The 20,124-nt window shown below is 47.7% G+C and overlaps 1 protein-coding gene across 3 annotated transcripts in view; it reads left to right on the top strand.

The window, feature by feature from the left end:
- IFT172 (intraflagellar transport 172) overlaps positions 1–20,124 on the top strand; it is a 39,402-nt gene that overhangs the window by 175 nt on the left and 19,103 nt on the right. For 2 of the 3 annotated variants that reach the window (XR_012586386.1, XM_074582370.1), the window contains exons 2-21: positions 83–226; positions 364–476; positions 1,038–1,077; positions 2,316–2,381; positions 2,763–2,842; positions 4,309–4,396; positions 5,258–5,472; positions 5,566–5,689; positions 6,458–6,553; positions 9,150–9,311; positions 10,070–10,123; positions 10,616–10,719; positions 12,703–12,788; positions 13,261–13,373; positions 16,390–16,557; positions 16,926–17,062; positions 17,907–18,014; positions 18,993–19,077; positions 19,409–19,501; positions 19,826–19,903. Coding sequence is in view for 2 of the 3 variants with exons in the window: in XM_074582370.1 (XP_074438471.1) it covers positions 83–226; positions 364–476; positions 1,038–1,077; positions 2,316–2,381; positions 2,763–2,842; positions 4,309–4,396; positions 5,258–5,472; positions 5,566–5,689; positions 6,458–6,553; positions 9,150–9,311; positions 10,070–10,123; positions 10,616–10,719; positions 12,703–12,788; positions 13,261–13,373; positions 16,390–16,557; positions 16,926–17,062; positions 17,907–18,014; positions 18,993–19,077; positions 19,409–19,501; positions 19,826–19,903 (2,154 nt within the window). In the remaining variant the exon portion in view is untranslated. The remainder of the gene's footprint in view (positions 1–82; positions 227–363; positions 477–1,037; positions 1,078–2,315; positions 2,382–2,762; positions 2,843–4,308; positions 4,397–5,257; positions 5,473–5,565; positions 5,690–6,457; positions 6,554–9,149; positions 9,312–10,069; positions 10,124–10,615; positions 10,720–12,702; positions 12,789–13,260; positions 13,374–16,389; positions 16,558–16,925; positions 17,063–17,906; positions 18,015–18,992; positions 19,078–19,408; positions 19,502–19,825; positions 19,904–20,124) is intronic. The other variant, XM_074582371.1, reaches the window with a different exon arrangement.

Genomic DNA, 20,124 nt, shown 5'->3' with positions numbered 1-20,124 from the left:
TGGGTCGGCCCGGGGGGGTCGGGCCGGGCCGGGCCGGCCCGGGGAGGGCGGTGGCGGTGCTGAGGCTGTGTGTGCCCCGCAGGACGGGACGGCGCGGGTGACCTGCATGGCCTGGTCCGCCAGCAGCGCACGGTTCGCCGTCTGCACCGCCGACCGGGTGGTGCTGCTGTACGATGAGCAGGGCGAGCGGCGCGACAAGTTCTCCACCAAGCCCGCCGACGCCAAGGTGAGGGCCTGAGGGCCCGGGGCCGGGGCCCGGCCTGCTGGCGCCGGGGCTGCTCCGGAGCAGAGCTGCGGCCAGGGGCCGGGTGCCGGGGGCAGAGCAGCCTTCCCCTGCGGCTCACACTGCCGCTCTCTCTGCAGTACGGCAGGAAAAGCTACGTGGTCAAAGGCATGGCCTTCTCCCCGGACTCCACCAAAATCGCCATCGGCCAAACGGACAACATTGTCTACGTCTACAGGATTGGAGAGGAGTGGTGAGTCTGGTGTGGAGGGTCCAGCGGCTGTGAGGAGGGGATGGCACCCTCCTTCCTGCCGTACAGCATGCTCGCCAGGCGTTGATGCTGCCTGCATCTGTGTCCTGGCCTGCTCCTACACCCAGTACGTGCTGTGCATCGTCTGACCTGCAGTGAAGCACTCAGACGTTTCTGTGGTGAGCAGCAGATAAGATTTCCTTGAACCCCTGTGACCACGCACCAGCTGAGCTTCTGTGGAGCTGGAGCTGTAACGCCCGTGCTGCTCTCCCCTGTTTCATAGATGTGGAACTGTGTAACCTGCCTCACTTCAGCCTCGTTTGCTGGTGTGTGTTGTGCTAAAGCTGCTCAGAAAGGCAGGTCACCAGAGTTTTGTAAGCTCTGGAGTTGTTTTTTTGTTAATTTTCTGCCTAAAGTTGCCTTGTGATAGATAGCCAGTGTGCAAAACTTAAAGGGCCTGTGTTTGGCAATACTAAAACAGACTGAATACAAACAGCAGGGTAACCAGAATGGGCAGTATTACTAGCTTCGCTGACAGTCGTTTTTGTCTGCCTTTTTCTGCAGGGGTGACAAGAAGGTGATATGCAACAAGTTCATCCAAACGGTGAGACCCAGACTCCTGTTTAACTCCATTTTCTCCAGCATATGTAGGATAAAGACAATTAAATGTCTCTCTGCTGATACTCAGAGGTGTACTTGGCCAAACTGCCAGTGGTACTTGGTCTTCAAAAGGTGCAGGAAGATCGTAAGGTAATCTCTACATTTTGAGGCTTGTATTCCTCATCAAGCTTCAGAGGCCTCATAATGCCTGGGTACAACACAGTAATTAATTGTTGAATGAACAATGCAGCCAATTACAAAACTTTGGGGCTACTTCAGGCGTCAGAGGACAGAATGTTTTAAGGGAATTGAAAGGGAAAAACAGGAGAGACTCTGAGCCCAGCTGTTTTTCACAGGTTGGCAACTCTAAGCCCCAAGATTCCTTATTAACCCAAATGTAAAGTGTGCAGAATGCAGTCAAACTGCACAGTTTCTGCATGTTCAAAGATCTCAGGTTTGTAAGTCTGGTTTTGTCCTTGGCCGCCTTCATGTTCTGCTCCCCTAGCTCTGCCTGTGTGGTCAGAGCGTACTCTACTCAGGAGGTCTCTGGCAAGGATTGTCCGAGGTTGATGTCAGTATCTGGAAAAGACAAAGGCGTTATAAATTCTTCCGTTTAAATGTGAAGCAGTTTCATTAACTCTCTTGGCCCTCTCTTGTAGTTTGGTTTTGGGCTCCCCCACCTCAGTTTTTGAGAATACCTTTGGTTTGGGTTTAATGAACCCATTTCTACTTGACCTACTTTGTAGTATGTGATAACCGTCTTGCTTGTAAACAAAAAGTATAAATAAAGACTACCTCTGATTAATCAAATGAAGATCCAATGTACAAATATTCTTGTATTTATTACAGAAGCTAGCAGAGTCAAATTATTTTTATGTTTTATACTTGTTGCAAAAGAATCTTAAAATAGCCGTGATTTTATACATTCAAAATAGCATGTGGAAAACCACACGTCTGATCAATAAGTAATCCTCTCAGAAGAGCATCCATGCTAGTATAACTCTGATGCCCTGCTTTAGCCCTTCTGAGCCTGCTACTTTACCCCAGCTCACTATTATCTAGTTCAAGCTTCAGCATGGGAGGCCTCAATCCTACTTTAAGGTCTGTCCAAATGCCCCCATCTCTTCTCTTTCTTGGTCTGAGTGGTCTTTGTGTTTGTGAGCTGTGTTATGTAGCAATGGGGCAAGAAGCTTTCTAAGTAGGGTGGAGCTCTTATCTCTCTTTTTACCTCCTCCTTGGCAGAGTTCTGTGACCTGCTTGTCGTGGCCAGCGGAGAATATCATTGTCTTTGGTCTTGCTGAAGGAAAGGTAGAGAAGCTTGTTATTTGCCTGATTTCCTCTTCCATGCAGGGGCTACCAGCACCTGGGCTGCAGGGTAGGAGCCGTTACTGTGTGGCTCTGGGCACCAAATAGTAACAAAGGGATTACACCACTGACTTTAATTTTCTGGTTCCCTTGGAAGGAACCAAGTTCTAGTCCTTGGAGGTTCTACTGGACCATTTGGTCCTTTTCCTGAGCCTTTCTAGAAATGTGGAAGTGCGACTCCAACTCTTCCACTTCTTCTCCAACCTGCTGGAAAGCAATGAGCTTCCTGTTATTTCATGGACAGGGAAACCTCTAGGGATGTTACGCTGGGGGAAATCCACATTCTGCAGACAGAAGCAACATTGATCAGATTCTCTTTCTCAGGTTCGTTTAGCAAATACAAAGAACAACAAGTCTTCCACCATTTATGGGACAGATTCCTATGTGGTCTCGCTAACTTCCAAGTGAGTATGGCATTGCTTTAGCCTATGCTGCTTTGGCTCAGTCTCCTACCCCACTATTGGCCCTGGCATAACTGGTGGCACTATGGGAGGTTGCCAGAGTGTGTTTCTGCTGTCAGTTCCTTGTCGAGATAATGAAGGACTGTGCTTTCCAGAAGGAATTCCTTCTTAAAATCTGACACCTGGCGATGCCACTCTGGCCCATGCATTTTGGTTGTCCCTCAAACACATATCAGGATGCCAGTCCCCATGAGATTACTTATATATATTGATTTATTTGAATCCAGGACTTTATAAAGATTAAATTTGTCAACTCCGTCTAGCTAATTACTACATTAGTCGAGTTTAAGGGCTAGAAAAAGTGAAAATATTCTGCCAGATAAATTGTGACAAGGTTATGATTAGAAATATAACCATAAGGTGCAATTTTAAATTCATTAAGATTTAATTTTAACTACTTCAGTGTCCTTTTCCTAAAAAAATTAAGATATGTTGTGGTCCTAGCAGTGAGATTTTCACTAAATGGTGACATTCTGGGTTTTGAGTGCTAAACAAATTTAAAAAACCTAAAGCTAGTCTCAGACTCTGACTTCCTACTGCTGAGAAATCTCTCCAGAGTCTGTCTGCCTTTGTCCAGAGGGTTTCTGTTTCCTCGCTCTTCACCCCTACTCCCTCACCCACATCTCTTCCCTGTTTGCCCCCCTCTCCCTCAGTCTTTCCCCACGCTCTCTCCCCCTCTTCTTTTATTTCTAAACACAGCTTATGCTATTATTGCTATGGTATGAATGGCAAATCTGGGATTGCAATCAACAGAAGACAGATGTATGATTCCTGGATTGTTAAAGTGTTCATAGAATTTGTATTCTATACTTGAATCATCGTTAAAAAGTATCTTTCTAGTACGTTATGTTAGGCTTCTCTCCTCTTCCGTGCCCTCTTCTCCTTGCTCGTGTCAAGAATTACACAAGACGTTAGTGCTACAAATAATGGACTTAGGCCTGGAGTGTTTATCCAGATGTTTTTTTCTCTAAATTGTGTTGCTTTTAGAGATTCCTGGCATCACAATATCCAGCCTCGTTTCTGGAACAGTTCCAATGCAAGAGTTGTTTCATGTATCTTGTTATAAGAAATTGTGTGCATAGTTATTATTCCACTTAAGGTAACTTAGTCTCTCTGTGTTTTAGTAATACCAAAAGTTGGTTATTGTGATTTTACATGATGAAGTTACTTAACTGGCTGCTCTCCTTTCCACTCTCCGTACTTTTATCTGCTTTGTTTTTACAGACACCGATACAGGTACCAGATATTCTTGTGTTCATCACCCAGCTTGTCTTTGGTAAAAGTTCCTTTAATGAAGAACATCAGTGATGACCCTATGACTGGCTCCTGTGGGCAGGGATATGGGATATGAAAATAAAGGTGCAAGTCTTACGGCAGTATTGCATCATCCTGTCTGTGTTTCTTTGCAGTGTGTCGGGGAAGGGAATCCTGTCTGGCCATGCAGATGGAACCATAGTACGCTTCTTCTTTGATGATGAGGGCTCAGGTGAATCACAGGTATCAACAATTCTTCTTCAGTGAGCAAAATTCCTGTTTGCACAGCCTACTCCCCAGGTCAAGAGCTCTGGAAAGGGATCAGGCCATGGAGGGAGTGCGAGTCTGGAGAAGAGCTGCAGTTTGTGCTTGCTAGCGTAGGTTTTATGGAGCATTGATGAAGACAGAACAGTGACTAGATGCTTTGAAGTACACTGAATGCAGTGGTAAGAGCAGAAATTACGTTTTTGTGTATGAGACATAAGACTTTTCAGGTGTCTAGAAAGATCTGATGTTAGAGTGTCCAGGAGAATGATGCTTGAATAGGTTGGGTTCCAGGGAATAGCAACTGTCGTCTTCTCAGTAAGCAATGTATAGTTATCTCAGTTAACTCCGAATCCCAGGTTCAGACTCTGCCTGTGGATGGGATACTCTAGGCACCCAGCATTTCTCCTGAGCCTTCTGCTGCTCCCCAAAAGAAGTAGTCTCTGTGCTTCAAACTGTGGTGAAGGGAATGCTATTGTCACTCAGATCTTTTCTCTTCAGCTGAAGCAGTTTGAGTATGTCTGCTCTCTAGAATGACACGCTGAATGCCCCTATATCCTCTGATGTGTTAAGAGTGTATCCCAGTCTAGTTAATGGTACTGGTCTTTTTCTGGCACCAGGAATCTTCTCTCCCAGTTAAACGCATGGAATAGTCAAAACATTTCTCAGTTCTGGTTTCTGTCTACCTTCCTACAGACGGGCAGGCAGACAAAGCAACCTTCACGAACTGGACTTTACAGAAGGGCCTCAGACTGGTCTCGTTGTGATAGCTGAATACAGAGGCCAGCTGGGGGCTAGAGCCATTCACGTTTTCAGGATGTTCTTTCTTGTCTAATGTAGGGTAAGTTGGTGATGCATCCCTGTCCTCCTTATGCCCTCGCCTGGGCTTCCAACAGCATTGTGGCTGCAGGCTGCGATAAGAAGATTGTAGCTTATGGGAAGGAGGGCAATGTGATTCAAACCTTTGACTATAGCCGGGACCTCTCGGAGAAGGAATTCACCACAGCGGCTGCCAGTCCTGGTGGCCAGTCTGTGGTCATTGGCAGCTATGATAGGTATGGTGCTTGATAAAGTCTCCCCTTTATGCTGCTTTCTTCTTCAACCATACGCAGTTCTTCATATCTCTGCTGGCTCATCTGTTCTCACAGGTTACGGGTTTTGAACTGGAGCCCACGCCGCAGCGCCTGGGAGGAAGGCAAACCCAAAGAAATAGCTCACCTCTACACCATCACAGCTTTAGCGTGGAAGAGGGATGGTTCACGGATCTGTGCGGTTTGTATCATCAGCCAGCAACCTTGAGCCCATGAGTCACACGCCAGGAACAGTCTTACACATGCTCCTGAGAACAAAGTGACGTGATACAAGGAGAGCTTATAAGAGTGGTCACACCATCACCAAGGTGTGCGATGCAGGTGCCTGGGCTGAGACCTCGTGCAAAGGACTCTGCTGCAGTCAGATGTGCAGCATGCAGAGTATGAAGCTGGAAAATATAATGGAGGATTGTGTAATGGCTCATTGGCAGCAGCAGTCCTCCTTTTTTCATAGAAGCGTAATAAGGTCAGGATAGCTTCTCTAGAGCAGTCTCGTGAGCATTCTTTCCTCTGAGCACCTGTGAGAAGCAGTATAAAAACTGATCTTATACCCTGTGTTTATGTGCTATGTTTTCACTTCAGAGTTGTCTTTCTTCTACTTTCAGCCATTGGGCCTTGGTCTGCCTTTCTCTATCAAGTTTAATTCCTTAAAGCTCTTTAAATTAATCTTTCTGCAAATCTTTGTGTATTAACCTCTCCTCTTCCTCTGCCATGTACGTGGCAGTATTTGCTAAGCTCTGTTTCTCTGAGAATTTCTCAATATTTCTGTTCTCTCAAAAAAGTCAAGATAGGGCTGGTCCTCATGCATCTGGGGCTTGAGCCGTGTTCCTCAGAGCATCCAGGACCTGTGGATTTCTGTCTCACTTTTGATCCTCTTCATGAAATATGGTCTGGAATACCTCTTCATAACAGAATTCACTGACTGTGTGCAATGTGTTTGTTTCCCCAGGGCACTCTCTGTGGAGGAGTTGAACAATTTGACTGCTGCCTTCGCAGAAGCATTTATAAAAATAAATTTGAAATTACATATGTGGGACCAAGCCAGGTAAGAGAATATCCAGTGAGGTAATGTCTGTTGATGAAAAGGGTTACTTACTAAAACTAGACATGTTTGGAGTTCTTGGTGCCGTCAGCTTCTTTCCTGTCCATCATCTGCCTCTGGTCCTTGGCCCAATCTTTCATAGAATCACAGGATGGTTTGGGTTGGAAGGGACTTTTAAAGGTGATCTAGTCCAAACCCACTGCAATGAGCAGGGATGTCTTCAACTAGATCAGATTGCTCAGATCCCCATCCAACCTAGCCTTGAACACTTAGAGAGATGGGGCATCTACTGCCTCTCTGGGCAACCTCAGCCAGTGTCTCATTACCCTCGTTGTAAAACATTTCTTCCTTATACCGAATTTGAATCTACCCTCCTTTAGTTTAAAACTATTACCCCTTGTCCTATCACAGCAGGCCCTGATAAAAAGTTTGTCCCCATCTTTCTTATAAACTCCCCCTTAAGTAGTAAAAGGCTGCAGTAAGGTCTCTCCGGAGCCTTCTCTTCTCCAGGCTGAACCCCCCCAGCTCTCTCAGCCTGTCCTCCCAGCAGAGGGGCTCCAGCCCTCCCAGCATCTCCAGGGCCTCCTCTGGCCCCGCTCCAACACCTCCGTGTCTCTCCTGTGCCGAGGCCCCAGCGCTGGAGGCAGCGCTGCAGGGGGGTCTCCCCTGAGCGCAGCAGAGGGGCAGAATCCCCCCCTCGCCCTGCTGCCCACACTGCTGGGGATGCTGCCCACACTGCTGGGGATGCAGCCCAGGCTGCGGGGGGTTTCTGGGCTGCCAGCACACGGTGCCGGCTCATGGCCAGCTTTTCCCTGCCCCAGCACCCCCAAGCCCTCAAGCCCTTCTCTCAGGGCTGCTCTCCATCCTTCCATCCCCAGCCTGGCCTGGGACCAGGGGCTGCCCCCACCCAGGTGCAGGACTCTGCACTCGGCCTTGTTGGACCTCATGAGGTTCACACAAGCCCACTTCTTGAGCTTGTCCAGGTCCCTCTGGATGGCACCTCATCCCTCAAGTGTGTCACCGCACCACTCAGCTTGGTGTCATCTGCAAGCTTGCTGAGGTGACACTTGATCCCACTGTCTGTGTCATTGATGGAGACATTAAACAGTACAGGTCCCAATACGGACCCCTGAGGAGCAGATTCCTTGTAATCAGCTGAGGGAACTCTGTAAATTCTGTAGTTAGCTTCAGCCCCATTAAAACTATACTTGAAAGAATTAGGAGTGATGGTGATTTCTCTGAGTTCATTTACCTCATTCCCTCCTCCCTTTAAAGCAGTTACACTGTTCATAGCAACTTGTCGGGAAAGGCATAGGGAATATTCCAGGGACAGCATCAAAGTTGTGTGGAAATTGGCTAGGAGCAAAGACAATGCAGTTTATTCCCTCACTTGTGAATTTGTGTGGGGTACCTCCATGCCAAATGCAGGCTCCTTAATTGGTTTAAATTCAGCCAACTTTACCTGTTTCAAAAGCAGGTAGTAAGGGTGATCTGACAGTCTAGACACCCTGCTGTAGTCAGTGGAGAGACTGTAGGACTCTCAGAGGGTGACTCATCCTCAAGGGCCTGAGTAGTCCTCCAGTTAGGCTAGAAGCTTCTAAATGGCAGAAGTGAGAATTCCACACTTTATTACAGTTGTCATCCCATACAAAAGGAATGATAAGGTTTCTTTAAAAAGCAGAGTGAAATGATGTGAGGGGACATCTAAATATCCGAATTTTGTCTGTTACATAAGAACCTCACGAAGTTCAACCAGGCCAAGTGCAAGGTCCCTTCCCCTGGGTCATGGCAGTCCCAGGCACAAATACAGGCTGGGTGGAGAATCGATGGAGGGCAGCCCTGAGGAGGAGGACTTGGGGATGGTGCTGGACGAGAAGCTCAACATGAGCCAGCAATGTGTGCTTGCAGCCCAGAAAGCCAACCGCATCCTGGGCTGCATCAAAAGAAGTATGGCCAGCAGGGCGAGGGAGGTGATTCTGCCCATCTGCTCCACTCTGGTGAGACCCCACCTGGAGTACTGCATCCAGCTCTGGAGTCCTCACCACAAGAAGGACATGGACCTGTTGGAATGGGTGCAGCGGAGGGCCACAAAGATGCTGCGAAGCCTGGAGCCCCTCTGCTGTGAGGACAGGCTGAGAGAATTGGGGTTGTTCAGCCTGGAGAAGAGAAGGCTCCGGGGAGACCTTCGAGCCCCTTCCAGTCCCTAAAGGGGGCTTACAGGAAAGATAGGGAGGGACTCTTTATCACGGAGTGTAATGATAGGACGAGGGGTAATGGTTTCAAACTGAAGGAGGTTAGATTTAGATTGGACATTATGAAGAAACTCTTTATGGTGAGGGTGGTGAGACAGTGGAACAGGTTGCCCAGAGAAGCTGTGGCTGCCCCATCCCTGGAGGGGTTCAAGGCCAGGCTGGATGGGGCTTTGAGCAGCCTGGGCTGGTGGGAGGTGTCCCTGCCCATGGCAGGGGGGTTGGAACTAGATGGTCTTTAAGGTCTCTTCCAGCCCGAACCATTGTATGATTCCATAGGGCAAGAAGTCTGCGTTCTTCCTCTGTATGTGGAAACAGGGCCTTATATTGGTTTTTCCTACTTTCTCTAGGTCATTGTGAAGAACCTCTCAACAGGAACTCGAGTTGTGTTGAAATCCCAGTATGGTTACGAGATTGATGAGGTGAAGATCTTAGGGAAAGACAGGTATCTGGTGGCCCATACCTCAGACACGTTACTGCTGGGTGACATCAGCTCCAACAAGCTCAGTGAGGTACTGGAAAGTCTGTAGCATTTCCTGAGTGTCAAACTTTGTAACTCAAAGGATATGTTTTCTGCGTGGGAACAATACATTTATTTTCAAAGATTCATAGAATAATTTTGGTTGCAAGGGACCTTGGGAGGTCTTTTATCAAACTTCCTACCCAAAGGAAGGTCAACATTAAATTCAGATGTCATTGCTCAGGGCTTTATCCCGGTTGGTCTTGAAAACCTTCAAGGATGGAGATCCCACAGTTTCTCTGGTCCCCTGTTCCAATCCTTTACTGTCCTCATGGGGGAAAGCTTTTTTTTTTTTTTTTTTTTTTTTTTTTAAGTCTTTTTGGAATCTCTGTTTCAGCTACATATGGTGTGAAGGTTCTGAGGAAAAGATTTACTGAGGCAAAGGGGCTGCTGGGGATGCTTTTTATAATAAAGTTAGTCTAGGGGAAGGTGGAGAAGTGCCTGTGAGAGAACAGGATAGAGGGAGTACATTGGTCACGTAAAGGCCTCTTGTCCAGAAGGCAGTAAGATACCACACAAAGAGAATAGGAGTCTGAAGCAGAGGGAGACTTTAAAAAAAGGAGAGGGAAGTGAGGAACTTGGAAGCTGGGAATGGCTGAACGACACCGTTGGCAGCTGAAGTGTTGGAACATGATCCCTTGTGGGGTGTAATCCTTGCTGTCTGTTGTGGGAGTTGACAGCTGGACAATAGAGCACAATGTCTGCAACCTGGTCCCCTGCAGGAGCTCACTCCATGCCATTGTATTGTAGGTAGCCTGGCAAGGATCTGGAGGGAATGAGAAGTTCTTCTTTGACAATGAGAACGTAAGTTGGATGGGACAGGATGATACCCATGAATGGTGAGTAAAGCTGTGTGTGCACCGGCAGAAAAAGTGTCAGCTGCACTTCTGGAAAATCCTGTTTCCCAGCAGTTTCCTGGACTTACCCTTTCCATGCAGATCCTGATCTGCATTCTCCCCATACTTGCCCTTTCCATATGCCAAGTACAGAACACACTCAGTGTGTGGAGGAGCAATAAAAGAGCAACTGCCGGAGAGGATGTTAGAGGTACAGAATACAGCTGCCAGGGTGACAGTTTGGCTCCTCCTGCAGGTTACTGATAGGCCCAGAACTAAAATCCCCAACTCTGAGGAAAAGCTGTCAGTCACAACAGGAAGCCAAGGACAATTCCCCACTCATCCCAGAGGGTCTGAATTTAGACTTGTGTGCAGCAGAGTTGTCTTCTGCACACTTCACTGGTAGGTATGTGTGCTTACCTGGGTTTTCTGTAAGAGTGTATTCCCCTCTCACCTTCAGGTCTGCATGATCTTTAATGCTGGAGAGCTGACACTGGTGGAATATGGAAGCAATGACATCCTAGGGTCTGTCCGCACAGAGTTCATGAACCCTCATCTTGTCAGGTGAGTGTCAAACCTGCCTGTGTGGCTAGTACTGTATTTTGAGAGAGTGACCTCAGATATAGACACTTGGAAGTGTACCACTGTGTAGAATGCAGCACCCAGACACCAGGACCTGAGTAATCTGCTTTTGACAGTGAACAATGGTCATAGGATCATAGAATGGTTAGAAGTGGAAGGGACCTTAAAGACTATCTAGTTCCAACCCTCCTGCCACGGGCAGAGACACCTCCCACCAGACCCGGTTGCTCAAAGTCCCGTCCAACCTGGCCTTGAACACTTCGAGGAATGGGGCAGCCACAGTTTCTCTGGGCAACCTGTTCCACTGTCTCACCACCCTCACTGTAAAGAGTTTCTTCATAATGTCCAATCTAAATCTCCCCTCTTTCAGTTTAAAACTGTTACCCCTCGTCCTATCATTACACTCCCTGGTCCAGAGTCCCTCCCCAGCTTTCCTGGAGCCCCTTTAGGGACTGGAAGGGGCTCGAAGGTCTCCCCGGAGCCTTCTCTTCTCCAGGCTGAACAACCCCAACTCTCTCATCACGTCCTCACAGCAGAGGGGCTCCAGCCCTCTCAGCATCTCTATGGCCTCTTCTGGACTTGCTCCAACAGGTCCGTGTCCTTCTTGTGGTGAGGACTCCAGAGCTGGATGCAGTACTCCAGGTGGGGTCTTACCAGTGCAGAGCAGAGGGGGAGATTTCCCCGCCTCGCCCTGCTGGCCACGCTGCTGGGGATGCAGCCCAGGATGCGGTTGGCTTTCTGGGCTGCAAGCGCACATTGCTGGCTCATGTTGAGCTGCTCGTCCACCAGCACCGCCAAGTCCTTCTCCTCAGGGCTGCTCTCCATCCATTCTCCACCCAGCCTGTATTTGTGCTTGGGATTGCCCCGACCCAGGGGAAGGGACCTTGCACTTGGCCTTTTTCAACTTCGTGAGGTTTGGGCCCACCTCTCAAGCCTGTCCAGGTCCCTCTGGCTGGCTTCCCTTCCCTCAAGTGTGTCAACTGCTCCATACAGCTTAGTGTTGTCGGCAAACTTGGTGGTGTTGTCAAACTTGCTGAGGGTGCACTCAGTCCCACTGTCCGTGCCACCAACAAAAACGTTAGACAGCACTGGTCCCAGTACCGAACCCTGAGGAACGCCACTCATCACTGGTTGCCACTTGGACATCAAGCCATTGACTGCAACCCTTTGAGTGCGGCCATCCAGCCAATTCCTTATCCACTGAGTGGTCCATCCCTCAAATCCATGTCTTTCCAATTTAGAGACAAGGATGTTGTGCGGGATGGCATCAAATGCTTTGCACGAGTCCAGGTAGATGACACCAGTTGCTCTTCCCTTATCCACCGATGCTGTAACACCATCACAGAAGGCCACCAAATTTGTCAGGCACAACTTGCCCTTAGTGAAGCCATGTTGGCTGTCATCAGTCACCTCCTTATTTTCCATGTGCCTTAATGGTGGGATTTAATTGCTCGATTACACTTAATGGTTGTAAAGTTTTAGAAGCACAAGAGCCCATTTTCCTCTGGTACATGGTTATTGAATCCTGACTTGAGTATTGCTGAAGAGGGACCTCCTGTGCATGTACTCAGGCTCTTCTGCATCTAGCTGGTCCTACCACAGCATTAGCATGGACTCTATGCCAGTGTGTCCTCCTTTGTGGCTCTGAAATACCATACTCCATTTTCTGATTGAAGAGAAGGAAGGATCGTGGGCTGCTCAGAGGTGGAAGCTGAACTGTAACTAATTTGCTGTTGGGGACCCTGGTTTCAGAGGGGCAGCTTCCAAAGTGAAGCCATGAATCAGAAAGGTTTGCTCTCATTTGAGGCAGCTGTAGGTACTGTGCAAGAGTCACAGGTCAGAGAACTGCAAGAGGATCGATGTGCTTGGGGAAACTGCAGTTAAGTCTGGGGTGGACTATGTGATTCAGTCCTGTGAATTTAGAACGTAGTAAAGGTAACTGTCATCATTTCCTTCTACTAATAGTGTCCGTATCAATGAGAGAAGGCAGAGAGGCGTGGAAGAGAACAAGAGACTGGCTTATCTGATAGACATCAAGACTATAGCAACAGGTAAATGTTAACCTCTGTCCCCTGTATTTTGCCAACCTTACTAATACCTTTGTATTTTCTGTGCCCAGCAGCGTGTCCCGGAAGGCCCCTGTCGCATTCACTCTGCCTGGCAGCAGACCACTAGAGACCAGGCTACCCTGCTTTTGGCAGGTTGGCTGCCTGGTGCGGACACAGCTGTGGGGTGGCTGTGACTGTCCTGGGCCTGAGATTCTGTGCAGTTTAGCAGATGATATCGCTGCCTGCAGTGCCTGTAATCTGTGCATGCGCACAAAAGGGTGGGGAGAGTCACTGCTGTTGATAAGGCATCAAGATAAAATGTCACTGCAGTCTGCTTTTCATGTCACAGTGTGTTTGCCAGGGGGTCCTGCCCTAATTATGTCCCAGGCACCTGGTCTCCGTGGGAAAGAATTGAATGTTCAGCATTTTGGGGCACGTTAGGTACTTACACTGTTTCCTTTGTTTCCTTCCCAAGTGGACCTTGTTGGTAGCTACAATGCTGGCACTATCAGCCATGACAGCAAGATTGATTGGCTGGAGCTGAATGAAACAGGCCACAAACTACTCTTCAGGGACAAGAAGATGAGGGTGAGGCGGGCACATCTGTGGGAGTGTGGCAAGATGGCATGCCTGGGGAGAGGTAAAGACAGATAGGCCCAAATGGAGGGAGGGAGGTGAGAAGCACATCTGAAGTGCTTCTGATTTTTTGACTACTGCTTTGGGGAAGATAGACCACGTTCAGATTGCATGAGCTGGCAGCATTGCATGTTTGGTCTTGAGTCCCAGCTAATTCTGAAGTTAGTTACTAAACATCTTGCTTCATCTCATCACCCCTGAAAATCAAGATCATAGACTCTTCTGCTGTGAGATGGAGACAAGTGGGTTAATCTCAGGATGAGGACCCTAATGTTGCATCTAAACATGTAAATTGAAAAAAGGTGTTCTCTGCAACAGCTTGGCTTACGTCTGTAAGGTGAACTCTCTAATTCTTTAAAACATAGGTAGTCATAACCAAATAGCTTTTTCGGTATGGACCTTGGCTTGTGCTGATTCCTAGACCATGACTGAATATTGTCTGGGAGAGCACTAGTAAGCCCAGGACAGAATTATGCCCAAAATCATGGTAATGGTTTCACACTACAGATTATGAAGTGCAGGTACTCACCTCATGTACTAGCCTTGTTTAGTTTAACCGTACAGATAGAGCTGAAGAAGCTCACTGCAGCAGGCCAGAAGGTGTATTTATCAATTGCATTACAGTTCCACTCAGTTCAGAGTGGCAGACCCTAGCTATAGCACTGCAGCTCATCACAGGATGGTTTTAATTGCTCCAGAGTTCAGATCGCGTTGGGGGTTGTCAGTCTGTGGAAGAATATTTCCATGTTGGCTGTACCTCTCTCCTTAGTCCAGGGATGGGTGAAGTGTTAAGTTAATACATGCATATGTCTTGAAAGCCCTGAGAACTTTCTCAGCCTCATCTCAGAAGAAGCTCTGAATTCACCCCTCACATTTCACACAGGAACCCCAGGCTTCCTCACCGTCATTTTTGCAGCTTGACCCCTAAGGTTGCATCATAGATTGTAGGGGTTGCAAAGATATCTTCTTGCTTGGGAATCACAGATCTCCAATTAATTACCTGTCTGCTGATTCATTGCTGCCACGCTGATCAGCTAGCAACTAGAGTGCTCAACTTTGCAGTCAAAGATTGCAGTGCACACGTCTGCTACCTCACAAACTCTTTACCACAGACCACTCACAAGAGTGTGCTGGAGATGGGCTTTCTTGCACGAAGACTGTAGTTCTGGTTCTGGGCCATCACAGAACCAGGAATCCTACAGGTACCTTGTGATTCCAGAGAAACAGAATCATAGAATCTTCATGGTTGGAAAGGACCTTCGAGATCATCAAGTCCAACCATACACGCACCAAAAAAAAACCCCCAAAAACCAACCAACCAAAAAAAAAAAAAAACCAAACCCAAAAAACCCACAAACCACCACAAACAACCAACCTACAATCTCTGCCACTAGAGCATGCCCTGAAGTGCCACATCTAGACGTTTCCTAAATACCTCCAGGGATGGTGACTCAACCCCCTCCCTGGGCAGGCTGTTCCAGTGCCTGACCACTCTTTCAGTAAAGTAATTCTTCCTCATATCTAATCTAAACCTCCCCTGCCGCAGCTTCAGACCATTTCCTCTGGTCCCGTCATTATTCACCTGGGAGAAGAGGCCAACCCCCACCTCTCTCCACCCTCCTTTCAGGGAGTTGTAGAGGGCAATGAGGTCTCCCCTCAGCCTCCTCTTCTCCAAGCTAAACATGTCCAGCTCCCTCAGTCTCTCCTCAAGGAGCAGCCCAATGTGGATTTGCAAAAAATGTAATGCCTGCATCTGCATCAGAGTGCCTCTCTAATCAAGACCCTCTTAACTCTCAGAAGGAGGATTGTTCCATGTCTACAGCTCTTTAGGACACTACTTTCACGTATCATAAAAGAATCAAGAAAAACCTTTGCTAGAAAGGAGACTGAATCACTGCCAGTAGCGAGGGCTTCTGTTTGGGTTTTGCTGCACTGACACTCTTCAGAAAGGTACTAACAGTCATTGCAGCCTGCAGCAAGTGAAACAGGCTTCTATTTGTGACTTGTCCATTTCCACAAGGCCGTATATGTCCCATCATGTGAGAAGAGAGAACTTTCACAGCAACATATCTTTTTATATTTATTTCAGCAGTCTTGTTCAGTTTATATTTGGGTCCTGTAATTCACTGTCTCAGCAAGAGGCAGTGGCATCATCAAGATCGCTGCTGCCTCTTCTGGCTCCTTTTCAGACAACTCAAGAGGCTACATAGCCAGCCCCTTCATTAGGCACTGCCACCAGCCTCAATCAGGCAGTACCACAATTCTCCTAAGCTATGTCTGTACATATTTCTCCAGACAGTTCGGTACAGACTGAAACAGGGACTTTTTTGTTCTCTTTTGATTAGTATGTCATGAGATTAGCACAATTCCCTTGTCTCTGTCTCATCTTTGCTAGGTGAGGACAATTATGACGAGGCGCAGAGACAGCCTAGAACTTTTAAGTTACAAGGCATCATACACCTTTGTGTCAGGTTACACCTTCCAAATTGTCAGGTTTGTTTCAGGGCAGTGTATTTTACAAACAAGCACCCTCTCACCTTATTGGCAACAGTTCTTGCAATAGTATGTTGCCTAAGATGGACAATTCAGCCAGAACTGCAGAGGAAGGCCGTTCTTGGTCCCCCAGTTTGTTTGCATTAAGAGACCATTCTCCTGTTCCAGCTCTATAACTGAGAGGGAATTGAAGTACCCTCTCAGGGTGTATTCTGGTTTATGTACTTATCAAGGAGGCAGGATCTGAGCATGCTGCTTAAAATACTGCAGGGGTTAAAAAGGTCTTAAGTCTTGGATAGTAAGGCATATAAATAACAGTGTGGAGGTTTGGGCTATGTATTTTGGAAAAAGTTTGATTCCTGGTTGGTAATACCTGTTCACAAGATGCTTGCTCAGATGTTCCTACCATGTTCATGTGAGCTAACAGCCCAGCCATGAGCCCAGCTGAGCCTTTTTCTCCTCTTCCCCCCTCTAGTTGCAGCTCTATGACATTGAAAGCAGCACCAAGACTACCATTTTGAACTATTGCTCCTATGTGCAATGGGTCCCAGGCAGTGATGTGGTGGTGGCTCAGAACAGAAACAGCCTCTGCATTTGGTATAACATTGATGCTCCAGAGCGAGTCACCATGTTTCCTCTGAAGGTAAACCTCTCGAGACTTTGACCACCTCCAGCGGTTTCTGTTACTTGCTCACATGTTTGGAACTAGTCAGGCTAGTATTGCAAAAGGAAGACAGAAGGGAATTGCTAGTTTCTCTTGGACAAAATGTGAGCTCATCTTGTCAACTTTGTAGCAGGGATTTCTGGCAGAACATGGAGGCAGTTAATACAGGAAGGAGCTGCTCAGTGGCTTTTTCCTTCCCTCTGGTAAGATAAGGATGATGTCTGCTCGGTGTCAGCTCATTCAGCAGAACTAAATCAGCAGAGCCGTCGCAGTGCTCTCCTCACATCCCTGCTACCCCACATGCTTTTGGAAAACATGGGAGTGTTGACAGCTGGTACTCTTTCCAGGGGGATATTGTAGACTTGGAACGGAATGATGGAAAGACTGAAGTGATAGTGTCTGAAGGGGTGAACACTGTGTCCTACACCCTGGACGAAGGCCTCATAGAGTTTGGAACTGCCATTGATGATGGTGATTATCACAGGTAAGTGCCAGGTACCCCACATGGTGATGGCAGGTAGCCCACTTCACGTAGCAGACATCTGAGAGTCATCAATCCATGAACTACAGCAGCACAGCTTTCCACACAGAGTTGAAGTTTAGTCTCAGAGCATGAAGTTGATGCCAGGTCTGGCTATAATGCGCAGCAGAGTCCTTCAAGAGTGAATATTCAGCTTTTTCATCCTCACAGCTTTGTGGTTTCAACTCTGTGGCACAAAAGACTGGCCAGTCTGGTCCCATTGACACGGACAGGAGTTCACTGAAGGCAGTTTTCACTTAAATGTAGTGACTAAGTGTGTCTTCTGTAGTAACCGGGTGTGAAGTGGTGGTACTCAAGCGCTTTTGCTGCTAACCCTCCAGGGATGGTGACAGTGTCATGGAAACATTCAGGAGCTGTGCAGGGTGAAAACTGACTGACTGAAGCAGTCATGGTAGCCACCTGAATATGACTGACATGGTTATAGGGCTTTAAAATCGACCAGGGAAGAAAATTTCACATGTTCATAGCACTGATACCACTTGAAAGACTTCTTTGCAGCAGGGAGTTACTTCAGACACGCTTTGGACTTTTCCCACGCTGCTACAGCCTTCTGGTGACCATACGCCTCTAAGTACCTTAGCCCAGATAGGGATCACTTTGATCACTGATTTTTTTCCCTGATGCGTTAAGCCTTACATTATATACAGTCCTCTTCAGAACTGGTCACACACAGCTTGCTTTGTTTTCAGTGCAACTCTTGTTAGGAAGCTCCTGCCTCAGCCTAGGACTTTTCTCAGAGAGCTCTTCTGTTCTGTTATTGAAAGTCTGCAAATCTCTCTGTCTTAAGGGCTACTGCATTTTTGGAGACACTGGAAATGTCCACAGAGACGGAAGCCATGTGGAAGACCCTAAGCAGACTGGCTTTGGAAGCTAGACAGCTGCACATTGCAGAGAGGTAGAGGAAGAAGCTATAACATATTTCTGTCTTAAACACTCCCTCTGCTGAATCCCTCACAGAAACCCTTTTTACGGTCTCACTAAAGATGTGATTTTTTGTGTGGCCTAGAATATTCACTGCATTGGAGAATTAAGTGTTCTCTATTCCAGACAATGACTTTGCCCTTTCATCCTAGACAGTAATGCTAGAACTGGGGACAGGAAGACATCACTCTGTAGCACAAATTTTTGCTGATGACAACCCAAAGCAGTGTATAGCAAGGCTTCGGGGAGCTGACAGACATGGACAAGCTCAGTGCATCTCTGAAGTATGGGGAAATGAAGCATGAGGTTGCCCTGAGAAGCTGTGGATGCCCCATCCCTTGAAGTGTTCAAGGCCAGGTTGGACAGGGCTTTGAGCCTGGAGAAGAAAAGGCTCTGGGGAGACCTTAGGGCCCCTTCCCAGTCCCTAAAGGGGCTCCAGGAAAGCTGGGGAGGGATGTTTGATCAGGGACGGCAGCGATAGAAGGAGGGATAATAGTTTTAAACTGAAAGAGGGCAGGTTTAGGTTAGATATTATGAAGAAATTCTTTACTCTGAGGGTGATGAGGCACTGGCCCAGGCTGCCCAGAGAAGTTGTGAATGCCCCATCCCTGGAGATGTCAAGGCCAGGTTGGATGGGGCTTGGAGCAACGTGGTCTAGCGGGAGGTGTCCCTGCCCGTAGGAGGGGGTTTGGAACTGGAGGATCTTTAAGGTTCCTTCCAACCCAAAACATTCTGTGATTCTATGATTCTGTGAGCACTGGTCATGTCCATGGCTTCTCCCATGGAGTAGGGCTAGAGGGCGTGTCTTGGCAAAATTCTTCTCTTGAAGTAGGGCTAGCCCCCCTCTCCAGCTTGCAGAGCTCGGTCTGCTGCCCAGGTTCTGATTTTCTTTTCATGGACCAAAAGTGGGCAACAAAACCCAGTTATTGACTAACTGTTTTGCTCTTTCCAGGTGCTTTGCAGCTCTGGGCAACATGGCCAAGGCTCGATTTCTGCATGAAACCAATACCATTGCTGACCAGGCAGCTCAAGAGCACGTGAGTCAAACTTTTTCTACTGTGCAGGGCAGCTGCTTTTCTGTAAACACTTGCATAGACATTGTCTTCTGTGCCCATGCTCACCATTATCCTGCTAGAGACCAGGACCTGGTCATGTAGAAACTGCTGACAAAATCCTTCATCCACGCTTGCCAGGTCCCTCTTCTGGCTAGCCATTTCACATTGCTCCTGTCTTGTCACTTCTGTGTTTCTCATCTGTCTTCAGTTTCTGTAATGACACAGAGCCCACCTGCAGTCACCTCCCTTGTACCACTCCAGAGCCTGTTCTTTCACTCAACAAAGTGATCGAGCTAACTGATGTTGTCTGCAGGGTGGGGATGGTACAGACCATTATCTGGTGCGTGCCCGCTTGGCCATGCTAGACAAGAACTACAAGCTGGCAGAGATGATCTTCCTGGAACAAGTGAGTAAAGGAGCCAGGAGCAGAAAAGGTCTCACTTATTTCTGAGCAGGGCGTTTTCTGTCCTGGTGTGAAAGAGAAAAGGAAGAGGTTGCTTATTCCTGGGAATAGAGTTTTTGCCATGAAATAGGAGATATTTCTTGTTCCAAGGTGTAGGATTGCCCTGAGGTGCATGAAGAGGGTAAGGGAGGATGTATATCTGTGTAAAGGGGACGGTACACTTTTTCAAGTGTTTTCTGCACATCTAACCCTGTCCACTGTGAGACCTTAATGGCAGCATGTCTGCTAAACTGAGCCTTCAGGTTGACACTTTGCTCTCTGACACAGAATGCCACAGAGGAGGCCATGGACATGTACCAGGAGCTGCACATGTGGGATGAATGCATTGTGGTTGCTGAGGCCAAGGTACAGAATATAGCTGCACTGGGTGGTGGGCTGGGCTTGCTTGGTAAGTTGTCTGGTTGGGAGTACATTCAAGGTGTGGGTTCTTTTCACCTGCTCTATCAGAACATCACTTCTGCTTGGAGGGGCTCCAAGGAGAAGGGAAGGTTGCAGTGATGTAAGTATGGACCTGGGTGAATAGTGGGGGAGAAAAGCTACTGAAATTGGTTTAGGAGTGTCTAGGG

This window comes from Larus michahellis, chromosome 3 (genome assembly GCF_964199755.1).
Source record: "Larus michahellis chromosome 3, bLarMic1.1, whole genome shotgun sequence".
In the NCBI taxonomy this organism is placed as follows: domain Eukaryota; kingdom Metazoa; phylum Chordata; class Aves; order Charadriiformes; family Laridae; genus Larus; species Larus michahellis.
Note: the sequence above shows the minus strand (reverse complement) of the source record. Positions and strands in the feature narration are given on the sequence as shown.